The 18,284-nt window shown below is 42.1% G+C and overlaps 1 protein-coding gene across 1 annotated transcript in view; it reads left to right on the forward strand.

Moving 5' to 3' along the window:
* LOC126278825 (odorant receptor Or2-like) overlaps positions 1–18,284 on the forward strand; it is a 76,740-nt gene that overhangs the window by 49,648 nt on the left and 8,808 nt on the right. The window contains exon 5 of the mRNA XM_049979101.1: positions 17,247–17,408. Within this exon, the coding sequence (XP_049835058.1) occupies positions 17,247–17,408 (162 nt within the window). The remainder of the gene's footprint in view (positions 1–17,246; positions 17,409–18,284) is intronic.

The following is an 18,284-nucleotide window of genomic DNA, read 5'->3' on the forward strand; positions in this document are numbered from 1 at the left end:
CCAGTTGAGGGTCGATTCTGAGGCCTTTGGTGGTAACAATATCTACACTCCTGGAAATTGAAATAAGAACACAGTGAATTCATTGTCCCAGGAAGGGGAAACTTTATTGGCACATTCCTGGGGTCAGATACATCACATGATCACACTGACAGAACCACAGACACATAGACACAGGCAACAGAGCATGCACAATGTCGGCACTAGTACAGTGTATATCCACCTTTCGCAGCAATGCAGGCTGCTATTCTCCCATGGAGACGATCGTAGAGATGCTGGATGTACTCCTGTGGAACGGCTTGCCATGCCATTTCCACCTGGCGCCTCAGTTGGACCAGCGTTCGTGCTGGACGTGCAGACCGCGTGAGACGACGCTGCATCCAGTCCGAAACAAGCTCAATGGGGGACAGATCCGGAGATCTTGCTGGCCAGGGTAGTTGACTTACACCTTCTAGAGCACGTTGGGTGGCACGGGATACATGCGGACGTGCATTGTCCTGTTGGAACAGCAAGTTCCCTTGCCGGTCTAGGAATGGTAGAACGATGGGTTCGATGACGCTTTGGATGTACCGTGTACTATTCAGTGTCCCCTCGTTGATCACCAGAGGTGTACGGCCAGTGTAGGAGATCGCTCCCCACACCATGATGCCGGGTGTTGGCCCTGTGTGCCTCGGTCGTATGCAGTCCTGATTGTGGCGCTCACCTGCACGGCGCCAAACACGCATACGACCATCATTGGCACCAAGGCAGAAGCGACTCTCATCGCTGAAGACGACACGTCTCCATTCGTCCCTCCATTCACGCCTTTCGCGACACCACTGGAGGCGGGCTGCACGATGTTGGAGCGTGAGCGGAAGACGGCCTAACGGTGCGCGGGACCGTAGCTCAGCTTCATGGAGACGGTTGCGAATGGTCCTCGCCGATACCCCAGGAGCAGCAGTGTCCCTAATTTGCTGGGAAGTGGCGGTGCGGTCCCCTACGGCACTGCGTAGGATCCTACGGTCTTGGCGTGCATCCGTGCGTCGCTGCGGTCCGATCCCAGGTCAACGGGCACGTGCACCTTCCGCCGACCACTGGCGACAACATCGATGTACTGTGGAGACCTCACGCTCCACGTGTTGAGCAATTCGGCGGTACGTCCACCCGGCCTCCCGCATGTCCACTATACGCCCTCGCTCAAGGTCCGTCAACTGCACATACGGTTCACATCCACGCTGTCGCGGCATGCTACCAGTGTTAAAGACTGCGATGGAGCTCCGTATGCCACGGCAAACTGGCTGACACTGACGGCGGCGGTGCACAAATGCTGCGCAGCTAGCGCCATTCGACGGCCAACACCGCGGTTCCTGGTGTGTCCGCTGTGCCGTGCGTGTGATCATTGCTTGTACAGCCCTCTCGCAGTGTCCAGAGCAAGTATGGTGGGTCTTACACACCGGTGTCAATGTGTTCTTTTTTCCATTTCCAGGAGTGTATTACATCTGGGTGTTGGTGGCTAGCAGATTATAAATTGGTTCGAGTGGCCTCAAAACATTAAGGCTAATTCCTTTTCTATGGCTGTTAGGTTGGTCAGTTTTGAGTGACAAGTGGGGTGCTTGGCGCTCCAGTCACCTCCAATAAATTTCAATCCACGTGGATCAAACACGTTTCGTAAGTCCTGTTCGATTAGTTGGGTTACTGAGCGGAGATATGTCGCAACTAGAGTGATTTCTCTAGCTGTTGCAGTTGCGTTAAGTCTACTCGATGGATGCGGAGATAGGTAGCTATGGCGTCACCTCGTCGTTGTTGTCTATCCCTACGATATCCCACATTTATCGAGTTTGAACCTTTCAGTCAGTCGGAGGTGGTTCTCAAAGAGAAGGAAAATGTCATCTTTCATTGCAGTTCGGTGATTTATTCTTTTTGGAGCGAACATCTGAGGCGTTCCACATAAAAATTCGAAAATGCTGTATTTATGTGTCCATAATGTTAGTCTGACCCTTCGAGTTGCGCTAGGGTTTCTACTAAGATCACTACTTTTAACAGTTTGTCTTCTGTTGCCAGAATTCAGTTCCCAGCGCGGATCAGTTTGGGTAGAAAATTTTGGCTGCTTTGAAATTTTAAGGACATAGTAAATTAGTTAAGTGCTGCATCTAAGTCTTTATCTCGAAGTATCCGTCTTGGTCTGTTGTTGCCTCGTTCTCCTTGAACTGCTGAAGTAAATGTACGTTACTCACTTGTTTTGCTCGTAGCCGGTGTCGGGTTTCACTGGTTTGGTGGTGAGGGTAGTTGAGCTCTGACCTGTTCTTGTCGGATATCATCAGTTACACGTTGGTAGCTATGGGTTTAAACTCACTGTATGATTCTGCGGTTTTAGACGCAGATTTTCAGAACATTCTCAGAGCTTTTTGGAAGGCGCTACGTCCTTTCTAAGAAGCTGTGCGTTGGCTCTGACAGGCAGCAAATTTAGGGGGTGTGCCTGGTGGTTGGTTGCATTCGATGCTCGCGTGCATGTCCCCACATTTAACACATCTTACTGGTGAGAAACAGTAATTAGTGATATGGGTCGATCATAGGCAGCGCTTACACTGTGAGACTTTATTTTGTGATCGATAATCTTCCACTCGCACATTTGTTGAAAGTACTCCGTGAGTGGTGTTGGACGTTTCTCCTTGATGTAGTTTCACAGCATGTACTGGTTATGTGCAGAGCTCATATTGCTCCGTGCGTTTGAACTGGTGCACGTTATCAATAGTGAAGCACCGTTCTTGCAAGTCGTGTAGAACTTGTTTATCTGTGCAGACGGTGGTAAATCCTTAACTACATCTATAGGATCCTGCTGTTGATATCTTGATACGTACTGAAAGGTAACTTTGATTCATGGTAGACAGAAAACTCCTTCTAATTCCTCAAAGTATCGACGTAAAATTTCTCCCATTCTCCTGTGTAAGCTGCTCTTAAACTTCCAGAGATTAGTGCCTTTAGTTCTCTGCATAGTTTTACGTGTTTGAGCAATTACAGATTATGATGAGTGGGACTTTTGGCAGTATCGGAGCCGTCAGTAGGGGCAGTGGTTTGGTAGCTGCAGGCTCCTGCGGTGCATCATATCTCAGAGTATCATGTTGTTGTTGTTGTGATCTTCAGTCCAGAGACTGGTTTGATGCAGCTCTCCATGATACTCTATCCTGTGCAAGCTCCTTCATCTCCCAGTACCTACTGCAACCTATATCCTTCTGAATCTGCTTAGTGTATTGATCTCTTGGTCTCCCTCTCTGATTTTTACCCTTCACGCTGCCATCCAGTACTAAATTGGTGATCCCTTGATGCCTCAGAACATCTCCTACCCTTCTTCTAGTTAAGGTGTTCCACAAAATTTTCTCCCTAATTCTGTTTAATACCTCCTCATTAGTTATGTGATCTACCCATCTAATCTTCAGCATTCTTCTGTAGCACCACATTTCGAAAGCTTCTATTATCTTCTTTAGCGTCCACGTTTCACTTCTATACATAGCTACACCCCATGCAAATACTTACACAAATGACTTCCTGACACTTAAATCAACACTTGATGTTAACAAATTTCTTTTCTTCAGAAACGCTTTCCTTGCCATCGCCAGTATACATTTTATATCCTCTCTACTTAGACCACCATCAGTTATTTTGCTCCCCAAATAGCAAAAGTCATTTACTACTTTAAACGTCTCATTTTCTAATCTAATAGCCTCAGCATCAACCTATTTAATTTGACTACATTCCGTTATCCTCGTTTTGCTTTTGTTGGTGTTCATCTTATATCTTCCTTTCAAGACATTGCCCATTCCGTTCAGCTGTCTCTGGCAGAATTACAATGTCATCAGCGAACCTCAAAGTTTTTATTTCTTCTCCATGGATTTTAATTTCGACTTCGAATTTACAGAGTATTGAATCCATTGGTAATTTCCTACTGTTGCTGCGTGGTTTGCTTCAAAGTGTGCAGTATCTTCCGTCGGATAGTCTTCTTCGTTTGTAGAAGCTGAAATCCCTCATCTCGGAATTCCAGAAGGTTAGCTGTTGTGTTTTTGGTGACTTGGCGACTTGTGACTGCAGAGACATCGGACGAGGTTGAAACGTCAAAGTCTGCATCGGTCTCTTCAAGTATTTTTCATTGAATACTCCGCATTTTCCTCCAGTAGTTGTTGACGTTGACGTCTCTGTTCTGCTAGTTAAAAAAAAAAATGTTCAAATGTGTGTGAACTCTTACGGGACTTAACTGCTAAATTATGCTAAGGACAAACACTCACACACCCATGCCCGAGGAAGGACTCGAACCTCCGCCGGGATCAGCGTCACAGTCCATGATTGCACCGGCCAAGACCGCTCGGCTAATCATGCGCGGCTGCTAGTTTCCCCTCACGATGCTTCACTTTGGTGTTTGGAGAAGACATCGCCTTCGAGCTTTGTCCCTTATCGTTATTCAGTAACTGTTGTGTACTGTCACCCACTTTGGCGCCCATCTCTGCGTCCAAAATGGGGGCCATGTCATCTTCAGGTCACGAGCCTTTTGGCCTGCAATCGCCTTCACAGGTCCGCGAGCGCGTTCGTGAAAAACATACAATATCGTATAAATCGTGACAGCGGCTTTTAGCTGGAAAAGGCTTGTGACCTGGTGACCTCTTTAATTTCTTCTGAGAGGAAACATTTTATTCATAATGATAGGTCTGGCGACGTTTATTTTTAGCTGCACGAGCAAGCCTTCCGACATAGGGAGGACCATTCGTTTCACTTTTACGCACTCGTCTGCGGGTCACAGGTGGAACAGTATTTGCAGAGGGCGTGGATTTCAATAGAGGGCGACGCTCGTGTGATGAGTGCCTATATGCATGGTTCCCTGAGCCAATTTTTGCTACAAATCAGACACCGTTAACTAGCAGTCTTCCCACATTTGAGGTTCCTCTCGGGACTAAGAGCTGCCTGTGCTGCTCTGAAAGTTTAAGTTCCGACAAGGAATAGTTTATAATCGTCTTCAGCGCCACCTTCGTTGCCAGCGCTGGGTGGCTGTCATGGAATTTGCCACGAGTTATCATCTTCGCATTGACATCTAGCCCTCACAACTGCTCATCGCCAACCTGCATCTTCAATGCCAGTCTTTGCATCTCCATCACTGTCCCCATAGTTTCATCGCTTTTCTTCGTCGCCGCCGCCTCCATATGTTTATCGCCCCCACCACATCAATCACGTAGCTGCTATCATCCTTGTGACATCGGAGCCATCCTCATCATTCACAATTTCACTACAGCTCGTCATCATCGTCCCAGCGCCTCCCGGTGGCTGTTCGCCGCAGTCAACGCCATTCATCACTGTCACGATGGACTACCTTATTACGTCAATCATCTACAATTCTCCGTCTCCTGCTCCCACTGTCACTTCATGGAGCATTTCCTCCGACCCGTCCCTTTACAACTATCCCCCTTACCTACCATATCCTGTCCTACTGTAGCTGTGACCCATACATCTCTCTGAGTCCCTATCTCCCCATATCTTTTATCTTTCAGCCATAACTCACCATCCGCTTACACTGCTGCCGCCCATGTCACTGCCCACTGAGTAACAGCAGCGACAGATGACGTCTTAAGCGTCACCTCATCTAGCCTCTCTCCACCGACCAACGCACGCCGTGGTCAAGGACCTATACAACTCCCAGGTAAATATCAAGAACGTCATATCCCGACAACCCCCAGGCCACAACCAGCCATCCCTCCAACAGTCATTAAGAATTCTACAAAATGTGTAATCACTGACATCTTTCCCACTCCCACACCTAAAAAACAAGAACTGGACATAAAGTCACTCAACATGTGGATACAGCTGCGCCTTATCTAACTTCTTTCCTTACAATTCACACCTTCATCCTCTGCAAAACTGACCCAAAGTTCCTGACACCCAAATCCCTCAGCTTCGAAATCAAAAAACACTTACCCAGCCCACACATCCAACAAATCATCACAAGAAATGATTCTATCTTAAGAACCACTACTCCCATACAGGCATCCTCTCCATATTTCCTTGCATTAACTTTGGCCCATAGGTCTCCTTAACACCTCTCACCACTACACTCCAACAACCTCACCCTCCATGCTGTCCTCCCTCCCTCACGGCAGTGGTCACAAATGTCGACCTTGGGATCATGGATGAAGAAGTGGCATCTGAGCTGAATAAAAATCCAGATTCAGAAGTTAAAAACCCCTGTGGACCTGTGTCACCTCGGTCCCAGTAGCCTTGTCCATGTCTTCTCTGATCCTGCCACCACAGATCTTCTCCTTAAAAAGTGAGCACTGATCTACCACCACTGCCACTAGACTGCACCTTCAAAATCCCGCACAGTCCTATAACAGCCAAAAATGTTTTCATTACAATGATGACTTTGCTGCAGATTGAAAAAGTCTACCTACTTCTCCCCACTGTAAAGCCCCCATAGCATCCCCTGTAATGACTCCCACCCAACTTATTCTGCGAAATGCAAAGCTATGCCCTAACGTGCCAAGCCCCACCCATCCCAAAAATTCCTCCCCCCAATCACCATTGCTGAAGATACGAGTATTATCAAATTCATTACAATCGTCCTCCAAAACTGCCATCCATTCCAACGTCCATACACCCTCCAACAATTCTCCCTCGGTGCCCACTCCATCTTCTATCTCAATTCCTAAGCCACCTACTCACACAACTCGGTACATTTATTTTCACCTGCCTTGGCATTCTTGTTTAAACCTACTCTCACCTGATCCACACAAACCACTGTTATCCATTATAGTGGCTCGACTACACCAGAAAGTCCTGCACCACAACATCCGCTCCCTCCCTGTCACTAAACACCGTTTAATGCGTACCCTATCCCGTAAAAACGTACACACTTTTATCCTTAACGAAACATACCTCCAATCCTATCACACCATCTGCACCTCTCCCTATGCCTCCACCACACCGATAATATCCTTACCTTGCCAGAGATGGAGTTGCAGTTGCCCACAACAAGAAAATCTCTCTTTGTCCACAACCGTTATGCAATACTCATACTGAACACTTATCCTTAGCCTCTTTTCACTGCACTCTACCCATTACCTTTGCCTCAACCTACATTTGACGTAACCACCCCATCATGAGTAACTTCCTCACCCACATAGACATACCTTTTCCACCTATTTTATTTCCACAGACCTCAACATCCATAGTAGATCCCCCACATATCTCTAGCTGTAGTGTTAGTTTATTGATTCCCTGCAAGGTAATATTGTTTCCATCCCACATTATACACGTCGTAAAACAACACTACCCCTGTTGTCATCCTAGTATCTCCCAATCGTCTTGGACGCCTCACTGCAGATGTCCTTGATACAACTGGAAATGACTACTTACCGCCCTCTTAACAATCTCCTCTGCATAGCCTCATCCCCGTGCAACCCATTCGAATCAACAATCAAGAGTTATCCAAAACTACTTCCATACGAATTGGAATGCCTATCGAGAATTCATACAAATGAAGACTGTAAGTCATCTCCTGACCTTCCAGAAACCAAATGATGCCCCTCATGCTGCGTCCTTCCTGCAGCACACCTTGTCTTCCCGTCGCCCAGCGTGGCCTCCATCCCAGATTCTCCTCTGATGAACATCTCTTGCACCTCTCCTATCCCTCAGCTCCCGCAAATCCACTATTTTTGTCTTCCTCGACACAGAAAACGCTTACAACTGTGGGTGGAATTTCAGTCTCCTTTTCAAACTCCAGACATACGCACTTTCAGTTAACTATGTTCGCTTTATTGGACCTTTCCTATCTAATCACCCATCCTCTGTCAATTAACAATATCAATAAATCCTGTATCTTCCATCCAACTGCAGGAGTTCTATTCTCTCTCTCCTCTCCTTTATCTCCCCTACATTGATGATATGAACCCACTAGTCTTCCTCCTTCAGTAAGCTGATGACTCAAGTTTCCTCGTCAACCTACACTCCAGAAATCCCAACGATCCCTCAAAATTCATCTCAATCAATTTACCTACTGGTGTAACCAATTGCTGCTCAAGATCAACCACTCCAAAAACCAGCCAATAATTGAATCGGTCAGGAGAGACAAGAGACTGTCTTATTGTTAAACAATCTGATAGATATCACTGAAAGTTTCGGCATTTGCTGCACGCTGATCATACATACTGTGAATGAAAGTAGTTTTCATGTATTTTAAAAAGCATCTTATGAAGAAAAAAATTAAAAATTTATAAAATAGTTTCTTTCTCCAGTCAAGAAGGGAATTTAGCACTTTTCGCGAGTTTCTGGTCTAAAACTCAAATTTATTGATTAACTAATGGAAAATTATCTTCAACTGTGACTCCCAGTTTCGTTGCGTCACAATGAAATTCTTGGAACATTGGAACATTGCCAGAGAAAAATGTTGTTCTTCTTGACAAGGCGTCTTGAGAAGTGCGTTTCCCTAGACTGTACTTTTTTTTTTAATGGTGAGGCCACCAAGTATCAAAATCCATTATGTCTTCACTTTTCATCATAACGACTGTAACTTCAAAAATACTGTTTGCTATGATTCCCACACACTCTTTAGTGGTGTAAACTCCATCACATTTCCGTATTTGTCTCACCAGTGTTCCAAACACACGGTCACATGGGAGAAACGAGTAATCTCTTTTGGGGCAACTGTGAGAGATTTTTAAAAAAATGTTGTGTCTGTCAATCTAAGGCGCATCCTTACTATTGTATTATTTTTTATTTTGACTAAGTGCTCCGTCTGAGAACAGGTGTACTTCTATAACATTCTTCGCAATATAGTTTTCAATGTAGTGGTACAGGAATGAACTGCTCCCTTTTCCGCTTCACCTTCATGATGTAAGTACTCTCTGGAACACCTGGACTTTATATCATAAATGCAGTAACAGTTAACCCATGGCTGAGCAAATAGAATGTTTCCTGCACTGGGATGTTTGGCAGAGGCAAGTTTTACATGAAGTCAGAAGCTAGTCCAACAATATCATCCCTGCCCATAGTGTTCCTCAGTTATTTTCATGAATTTATAATATGTCCTGCTGCTCCGCTTGGGAATATCAAACTTAAGCTGTACAGTTCTTTTACTGCTGTCAGAATATGTGGACTTTTTAACTTATCCTGAAGTTCTTCATATTTGGCACATACATCAATTTGGGGACGACCGAAACGAAAATTGTAATTTTCACGAAAATATTTCCTGTAGAAGTCGTATTTCATATTTACTTATGGATACTTTGTAAGGAACATATCGTGCATAGTTTTCAGACCCAAGTGTACATCTACGTATTTTATTTCCTTCTTAGGATGGTGAGTTTCTTTGAGTTGGAAAGATGCGATGCGGGTATCTATCTACTTTATTACGTTTTCCTAAACTTTGGTTGTGCATGGATTTTTTCCACGTATGTCCTTTGGAATTTGATCTTTTTATAGTACTGGCAAATACGAAAAAAACACGTTTCTGTGATACAACATGAGGACTCAGAAAAGCACTTTTATACACATGAACTGTTCTAACACAGAAAATGGTATGATAAACAAAGGAATGTTGTTTCTAGACGCTATCGGTGTCACTGACAACTTTCCTAATGTTACTTGCCACAATTACACCATTTAGATGAATATCCCGACGATTTTTTTCATATTTAACAAGTCTGAAAGTATTTCGATGCCATTATCTTCACTGATATGTTGGAAACATTCCATTCGGCATCTGGAATTTATTAAGTAATCGCAAAGCATGTAGCACATGTTATGGAATTTGTATTACACTGAACTTATTGAATGGGTAAATGTCAGTACTTACCTTCAATTAGCACGATAGATTTTGCAGGAACTGCTTTCTCACTGTAGTCATTACATGGCAACCCATGAACTCTAGTCTCCTTGAACCTCTTCCTTTTGTTCTCATTTTCATTTCCCTATCCTTTGGGAGACATTTCGAAAGATAACATTCAGTAACTTACAATAACAATCAACCATAACTATGACACATCGCGAAGTTGGCGCCAAGTTAGTGTTTAGTTACGCTTTCTGCTCCTAGTTCTACAAGCCAACGCCATCTAGTGGCGGACACTCACCTGAAGACGGCTGAAAAGTTGTCAGCCAGAGTACTGTCGCAAGTAAACAGCTTGATACCGCTGCAACCCCTAAACCTCATAGAATGTTGACAGATGGTTTGAAACTTCAGTTTATAGACATAGTAAGGGCTCTTATATTAGAAACAGTGCTCCCCCATTATAATGCAAGGGCTGACGTTGGCGAACAGACAGGAAATCTTGGCTGGCAAGATATCGATCTCTCAACATGAATCTCAGAGCCACCGCTTTTCAATATAACCTTTTCACACGTCTGAAATTTTATCGTCACGACCAGAACTTGTGAGAAATAGCCATCAACTTCCACAACATTTTTGTGAAATTTTGAAGTACAGGAGTATTGTAATGTAAATGCTACAACTCTGAATTAATCTTGCCTAATACTCAAAATCCATTGCTCTCTAATTTTTAGATTAGGAACAGTACTAAATTCTGGTCGCTTGTAGTACGTTGTTTTCTCTATATTTTATTGCTCAAGATGCCTTAGTGTTAGATTTATGCCAGGGTGTGGAGCGAAAGTAGAAACGCAGCAGTCTCTTGAACAGACAATTTAGAGATAAAAATTTCGCAATAACTTTTATTGAATGTCCACTGGCTGAGTAGAGAAGGCGATGTTACGTTGACGTGTACAGTTCATAACCTTGTATTAGGTTTGAAACTGTAGAACCTCCTTGGTGCATATGTGTGGTAATACAAATATTTGAAAGGATATCGTTCAACTTTGTGTATACTGAATGTATTTATATATACATTATGAAATGGAAACAATCTGACTCTTTGTGAAAAATGCAACAGGTATTTTCCTAGATGGAGAAGACGGTTCAGAACACTCAACTCCTGTCTCCAACAAACTGTTGTTGTTGTTGTTGTGGTCTTCAGTTCTGAGACTGGTTGGATGCAGCTCTCCATGGTACTCTATCCTGTGAAGCTTCTTCATCTCCCAGTACCTACTGCAGCCTACATCCTTCTGAATCTGCTTAGTGTATTCATATCTTGGTCTCCCTCTTCGATTTTTACCCTCCACTCTGCCTTCCAGTACTAAATTGATGATCCCTCGATGTCTCAGAACATGTCCTACTAACCGATCCCTTCTTCTAGTGAAGTTGTGCCACAAGCTCCTCTTTTCCCCAATTCTATTCAATACCTCGTCATTAGTTATGTGATATACCCATCTAATCTTCAACATTCTCCTGTAGCACCACATTTCGAAAGCTTCTATTCTCTTCTTGTCTAAACTATTTATCGTCCACGTTTCACTTCCATACATGGCTACACTCCATACAAATACTTTCAGAAACCACTTTCTGACATTTAAATCTATACTCGATGTTAACAAATTTTTCTTCTTCAGAAACGCTTTCCTTGCCATTGCCAGTCTACATTTTATATCCTCTCTATTTCGACCATCATCAGTTATTTTGCTCCCCAAATAGCAAAACTCTTTTACTACTTTAAGTGTCTCATTTCCTAATGTAATTCCCTCAGTATCCACCGACTTAATTCGACTACATTCCATTATCCTCGTTTTGCTTTTGTTGATGTTCATGTTATTCCCTCCTTTCAAGACACTGTCCGTACCGTTCGACTGCTCTTCCAAGTCCTTTGCTGTCTCTGACAGAATTACAATGTCATCGGCGAACCTCAAAGTTTTTATTTCTTCTCCATGGATTTTAATACCTACTCCGAACTTTTCTTTCGTTTCCTTTACTGCTTGCTCAATATACAGATTGAATAACATCGGGATAGGCTACAACCCTGTCTCACTCCCTACTCAACCACCGCTTCCCTTTCATACTCCTCGACTCTTATAACTGCCATCTGGTTTCTGTACAAATTGTACATATCCTTTCGTTCCCTGTATTTTACCCCAGCCACCCCCAGAATTTGAAAGAGAATATTCCAATGAACATTGCAAAAGCTTTCTCTGAGTCTACAAATGCTAGAAAGTAGGTTTGCCTCTCCTTAATCTTTCTTCTAAGGTAAGTCGTAGGGTCAGTGTTTTCTCATGTGTTGCAAAACGTATAGGAATCCAAAGTGATCTTCTCCGAGGTCGGCTTCTATCAGTTTTTCCATTCGTCTGTGAAAAATTCGCGTTAGTATTTTGCAGCTGTAACTTATTAAACTGATAGTTCGCTAATTTTCACATATGTCAATACCTGCTTTCTTTGGGATTGGAATTATTATATTTTTCTTGAAGTCTGAGGGTACTCCGCCTGTCTCATACAACTTGCTCACCAGATGGTAGAGTTTTGTCAGGACGGGCTCTCCCATGGCCGTCAGCAGTTCTAATGGAATGTTGTCTACTCCGGGGGCCTTATTTCGACTCAGGTCTTTCAGTGCTCTGTGAAATTCTTCACGCAGTATCACATCTCTCATTTCATCTACATCAACATCCTCTTCCATTTCCATAATATTGTCCTCAAGAACATCGCCGTTGTATAGACCCTCTATATACTCCTTCCACCTTTCTGCTTTCCCTTCTTTGCTTAGAATTGGGTTTCCATCTGAGCTCTTGATATTCATGCAAGTGGTTCTCCTTTCTCCAAAGGTCTCGTTAACTTACCTGTAGGCAGTATCTATCTTACCCCTAGAGACATAAGCCTCTACATCCTAACATTTGTTTTCCAGCCATCCCTGCTTAGCCATTTTACAGTTCCTGTCGATCTCATTTTTGAGTCGTTTGTGTTCCTTTTTGCCTGCTTCATTTACTGCATTTTTATATTTTCTCCTTTCATCAATTAAATTCAGTATTTCTTCTGTTACCCAAGGGTTTCTACTAGTTCTCGTCTTTTTACCTATTTGATCCTCTGTTGCCTTCATCCTTCAAGGCTACCCATTCTTCTTCTACTGTATTTCTTTCCCGCATTCCTGTCAATTGTTCCCTTATGCTTTCCCTGAAACCCTGTACAACCTATGGTCTTTTCAGTTTATCCAGGTCCCATCTCCTTAAATTCCCACCTTTTTGTAGTTTCTTCAATTTTAATCTACAGTGAATAACCAATAGATTGTGGTCAGAGTCCACATCTGCCCCTGGAAATGTCTTACAATTTAAAACCTGGTTCCTAAATCTCTGTCTTACCATCATATAATCTCTCTGAGACCTGTCAAGTATCTCCAGTTTTCTTCCATGTATACAACCTTCTTTCATGATTCTTGAACCACTTGTTAGCTATGGTTAAGTTATGCTCTGTGCAAAATTCTACCAGGCGGCTTCCTCTTTAATTTCTAAGCTCGAACCTACTATGCTTCCTTCTCTGCCTTTTCCTACTCTGGAATGCCAGTCACCCATGACTATTTAATTATCGTCTTTCTTCACTACCAGAATAATTTCATTTATCTCATCATACATTTCATTAATTTCTTCGTCATCTGCAGAGCTAGGTGGCATATAAACTTGTACTATTGTAGTAGGCGTGAGCTTCATGTCTATCTTGGCTACAATAATGCGTTCAGTATGCTGTTTGTAGTAGCTTACCCGTACTCCTATTTTTTTATTCATTATTAAACCTACCCCTATTTGATTTTGTATTTATAACCCTATATTTACGTGACCAAAGTCTTGTTCTTCCTGCCACCGAACTTCACTAATTCCCACTATATCCAACTTTAAACTATCCATTTCCATTTTTAAATTTTCTAGCCTACCTGCCCGATTAAGAGACCTGATATTCCACGCTCCGTGCCGTAGAACGCCAGTTTTCTTTCTCCTGATAACGATGTCCTCTTGAGTAGTCCCCACATGGAGATCCGAATGGGGGACTATTTTACCTCCGGAATATTTTACCCAGGAGGACGCCATCATCATTTAATCATACAGTAAAGCTGCATGCCCTCGGGAAAAATCACGGCTGTAGTTTCCCCTTGCTTTCAGCCGTTCGCAATAGCAGAACAGCTAGGCCTTTTTGGTTAGTGTTACAAGGCCAGATCAGTCAATCATTCAGACTGTTGCCCCTGCAACTACTGAAAAAACTGCTGCCCCTCTTCAGGAACCACACGTTTGTCTGGCCTCTCAACAGATACCCCTCCATTGTGATTGCACCTGCGGTGCGGCTATCTGTATCGTTGAGTCACGTAAGCCTCCCCACCAACGGCAAAGTCCATGGTTCGGGTTGGGGGGGGGGGGAGGGGGGTCAACAAACTGTATAAAAATTTATTGTGAACGGGGACCTTGCAAAATGTGGATGTAATAGAAACCAGCTATGTTTGCACATTTTCGTCGTCAGGTAATGTTACATTGAAGGAGAAATATCCTTAATCTCCTTCACTGAATTGTTAATACTGCTGGTTGAATGTTCATATCCACTCCTAACACCTTTAACATTTGGTGTGAGTGAAACAGAAATTCATGATCAATGAGAAAATACACACAACACTGAACTTAGTGATGTACAGTTCTCTCATGGAAGTGGTTGAAACGCCGTCCAAATAACAATATACAATACCGTAAATAAGGCTGAAAACATTAGCATAGTTGGTACGGCGATTTTGAGTAATAATTGAAAGGGTTTAACACAAATGTTAGGACACTGATACATATTTCCATGTTAAAATAATTTCATGTTAAACGACGCATTCAACAGAAAATTGCATTTTGGGTCTCCACAAGTCGCATAATAGTAAAGACTGAGTTCCTGCTTTCAGTCTTGCGGGTTTATACTGTGTAGTGGAAGTTTATATACAGTATTTTATTCTCTTTTGGAAAAATCAGTTACTGGCTTTTGCAGTTTTTCAGCATCTACCTTTCGACAAATTCTTTGACACTGTCTGTCGTATTCTTCATTTTCCTAATAGATGCGCATCTACATACTGCGATGCTTTCCATGATGTTCTGCAATTCTAATACACTAGGGAGAGAGAATTCAGTATTTATTTATACATCGATGAGATGTTTCGAGCTGTGAACACTCATCAAAATATATTCAACCGTCACAATCGCACATGCACATCAACATCAATCAGTGCTGTTGTAGAGAAGCGTAATAGTATACAAAATTTTTCTTAATCATTTTGTTAAATGGTGTTCAGTTTTCTTAATATCAGCTTGTTCTGGGAGCATCAAAAATATGGTACTTTGGAGAAGGCCGCTGAGCAGAAACAATTTTAAATCGGGTTTGACGTTTCTAGATTTCATGCAGTAAGCAACATTTGTTATGTATCTAGTACACTCATGGAGAAATCATCTTTTACTTATGTTTTGAGCAATATTTTGCAACAATTGCATTCGATAATGAAATTTCGAATTTTATGTGATACCCTGATAACACTATTGTTAAGCGCTAGAAGTGTTCAGAGGTAAAAAATAAGAAACGTAACTTTTCACTTAATATCAGGACAGTTGTATCAAATAATTACATATTTACGACTTCACAGTAAAAAATCACTTATCCAATTTGAGACCCTAGTCATTAAACACAGTAGTTTTGTTCGCCGTAAAATCGGTTGGTAAAGTCATTACATTTTTGAAAGTAGGTTTTTGAAATTCATCTAAATTGCGTCATACCAAAATCAAAATGATTCCCTTGGAGACTGTTTCTCCGAATGAATAAAATCAGAATAACTGCATCTAAAAACAAACACGAAACGTCATTAAACACAAAATCAATAATTTCACTGCACACCCATTACTATATTCGAAAAGTGGTTGAAGTAATTAAAAAGGTGCAGTACCTAAGACACAAATGAACATATCAACAGCAGCACCCAATTTTAACCTTATTCGTTCTAGCGGAAAAAAATTAACTAGAAAATAAGGGGCGATGACAGAAAACAAAAAACAGATATATTTGATTACCCACCGGCCGAAAACTTTTCGTGTTTGCGATTTTTGTTTCGTTTAAAAAAGTGTGAAATTATGAAATACTTTTTCAGGACTGCAGTCATATTTTGTATTAATCGATTGACGTGTTTAACGTTAAGCATTCTTCACAGTATAACTCTCCGTAATTAATCTCGTTTGAACATAAATAAACATTAACTGTACAAATAGAAAAAAGGTTCCAAGTGCCATTTGCCATTTCTCAACAAAAAAAGAATCTTTTCATTGCGTTTTTGTTCTTGACAGTCAGTTAGTTGCATATGCCTTGACTTGATCCAGGTCCAAACCGTGAAGGAAGACTCTGGAACATGTGTCAGTGGACGGCGCTTGGTCTTTTCGCCAAAGACAGAGTTACGATATGTAAAAGTTATGCGAAGTGCTTTTTTAACAGAAATGATGCTGTATTTGTGTACTCTTAGTAGCACAAATAAAAAATTGAGCTACAGTATTTATGACACTTAGATCGAAATCATTATTCCTGCTATTCTGTCGAAGACTGGCATTTCTTAGTGCCTGTGTACAAAATACAAGCTAATGCTTCAGGAAGGAAACAACCACCAGTTACTTTCTATAAATAGCGCTTTTTCTGGCACCTAAGTCACATTTTCATCTTGAAATGGCTGTTATCGCTTATATTTTATTTACCATTGTCTTCATTAGTTGTTGGAAATACAGCCAACAAGTAATATAAACAACAAGGGAAACATAAATGTGAACATCAGACTGCAGATTAATCTGGCAGTTGGAAACTGGTAACGGTGCTATTTTTGGTAAATAAGTAGCTTTATGAGCAGTGGCTAGTTTTTGTTTTGTTCTTTACAAGAATAAGCTTAAGAAAACTTTCTTATTGGCACCTGTAACTAAAGAGTTTGCTGGTATGCCACTTGGAATGTTCTTAATACAGTAATTATTTTCTATTTATCTCATTATTTTTGTTGTGATGCGGTTATAGCTTTACAGTCTATTGGATATCAATCAATTATGTACAAACAAATATCATTTTTGGCATTTACGACGTTTTCCATTTCCACTCTTCATATGTCCATTAACTTATGTATGTATCTTTGATCAGTTTTCTGAGATACTTTTATGTGCAGCATTGAAACAACTTAATGACATTCCCAATCGAAATTAGCCACATTTTTGTAAGAATTGTGCTCTATCATATTTATTCGATACTGAGACTCCCACACAATGGAATCCAAGTAGTATCGCTACTGAAGTTCTCATTAGGAGCAGTCACATATTATGTCCACTAAATGCATCGCACCAACAATGTTAACTATCCCTTACTAGTAGTTTATGTTTCCATGACAACTGATAGTCTCTTGTTGCAGAGCGAGAAGGTGGCGCTGGCAGCTTACTCGGCAGTGACGTCTCTGCAGGGAATCCCTCTCTCCCAGAAGCGTTCGCTGCTGCTCATGATGGTCCGAGCACAGAGGCCACTGCGTATAACAGCCGGCGGCTTCTTTCCTCTCTCCAGGGAGTCCTTTGTGTCGGTGAGGGCCTGTTCCTTAACATAAAATGCGTTCTACAACTTCTACACGTGTTTGTGCTTACAGAGTACGTGGGTAATTCTTAGACATAGTATTCTAAGTTTATTCTAATAATTTCCGGGTATGCAGCCGGATCCCGTCGACATTCTGCCACGATATTTCGGCCCAGAGACGTCCGGCCATCATCAGGTGAGTACACAACTACTGAAGAGCCCAGGTGAACAAATACGCCGGGAAAATTTCAGAAGTCACATTCTAAGTTTACTTTCGCATCTAGTTTGAGTGAAAAGACAAGTTTTCGACGACTGTTTCAGATTCATTTCCGAGTCTGGCTTTTATAATTGATACAGTAGTTGCTTATTACTAAAAACTAGCATGCCATGAACAAGGGAAGCTGGCCGAGCGGTTCTAGGCGCTTCAGTCCGGAACCACGCGGCTGCTATGGTCACAGGTTCGAATTCTGCCTTGGGCATGGATGTGTGTGATGTCCTTAGGTTAGTTAGATTTCACTAGCTCTAAGTCTAGGGGACTGATGACGTCAGATGTTAAGTCCTATAGGGCTTAGAGCCATTTGAACCATTTTAACAATTTAACCATTTTTGAAAAAGGGAAACATTTACCACAGAAGTTCCTCGTGACAAATTTAGACCCCCCCCCCCCCCCCTTGATTCTACAAATGGTATATGTTTTTATTCTTTTGATATCAGATGCACTTTCGCATATCGGTGGTTGGTGTAATAGGTCTAGAACAAGATCCATAAAGTCGGTTGGCTAGGCTATGGTTCCCTCACTAACAATGTCCCTTCCGCGGAAATTAATGCTAATAATTAAATAGATTGCACATTGTTTGGTATAACTTATCAATAACGGGAATGAGCT

Source organism: Schistocerca gregaria, chromosome 6 (assembly GCF_023897955.1).
Source record: "Schistocerca gregaria isolate iqSchGreg1 chromosome 6, iqSchGreg1.2, whole genome shotgun sequence".
Classification (NCBI taxonomy): domain Eukaryota; kingdom Metazoa; phylum Arthropoda; class Insecta; order Orthoptera; family Acrididae; genus Schistocerca; species Schistocerca gregaria.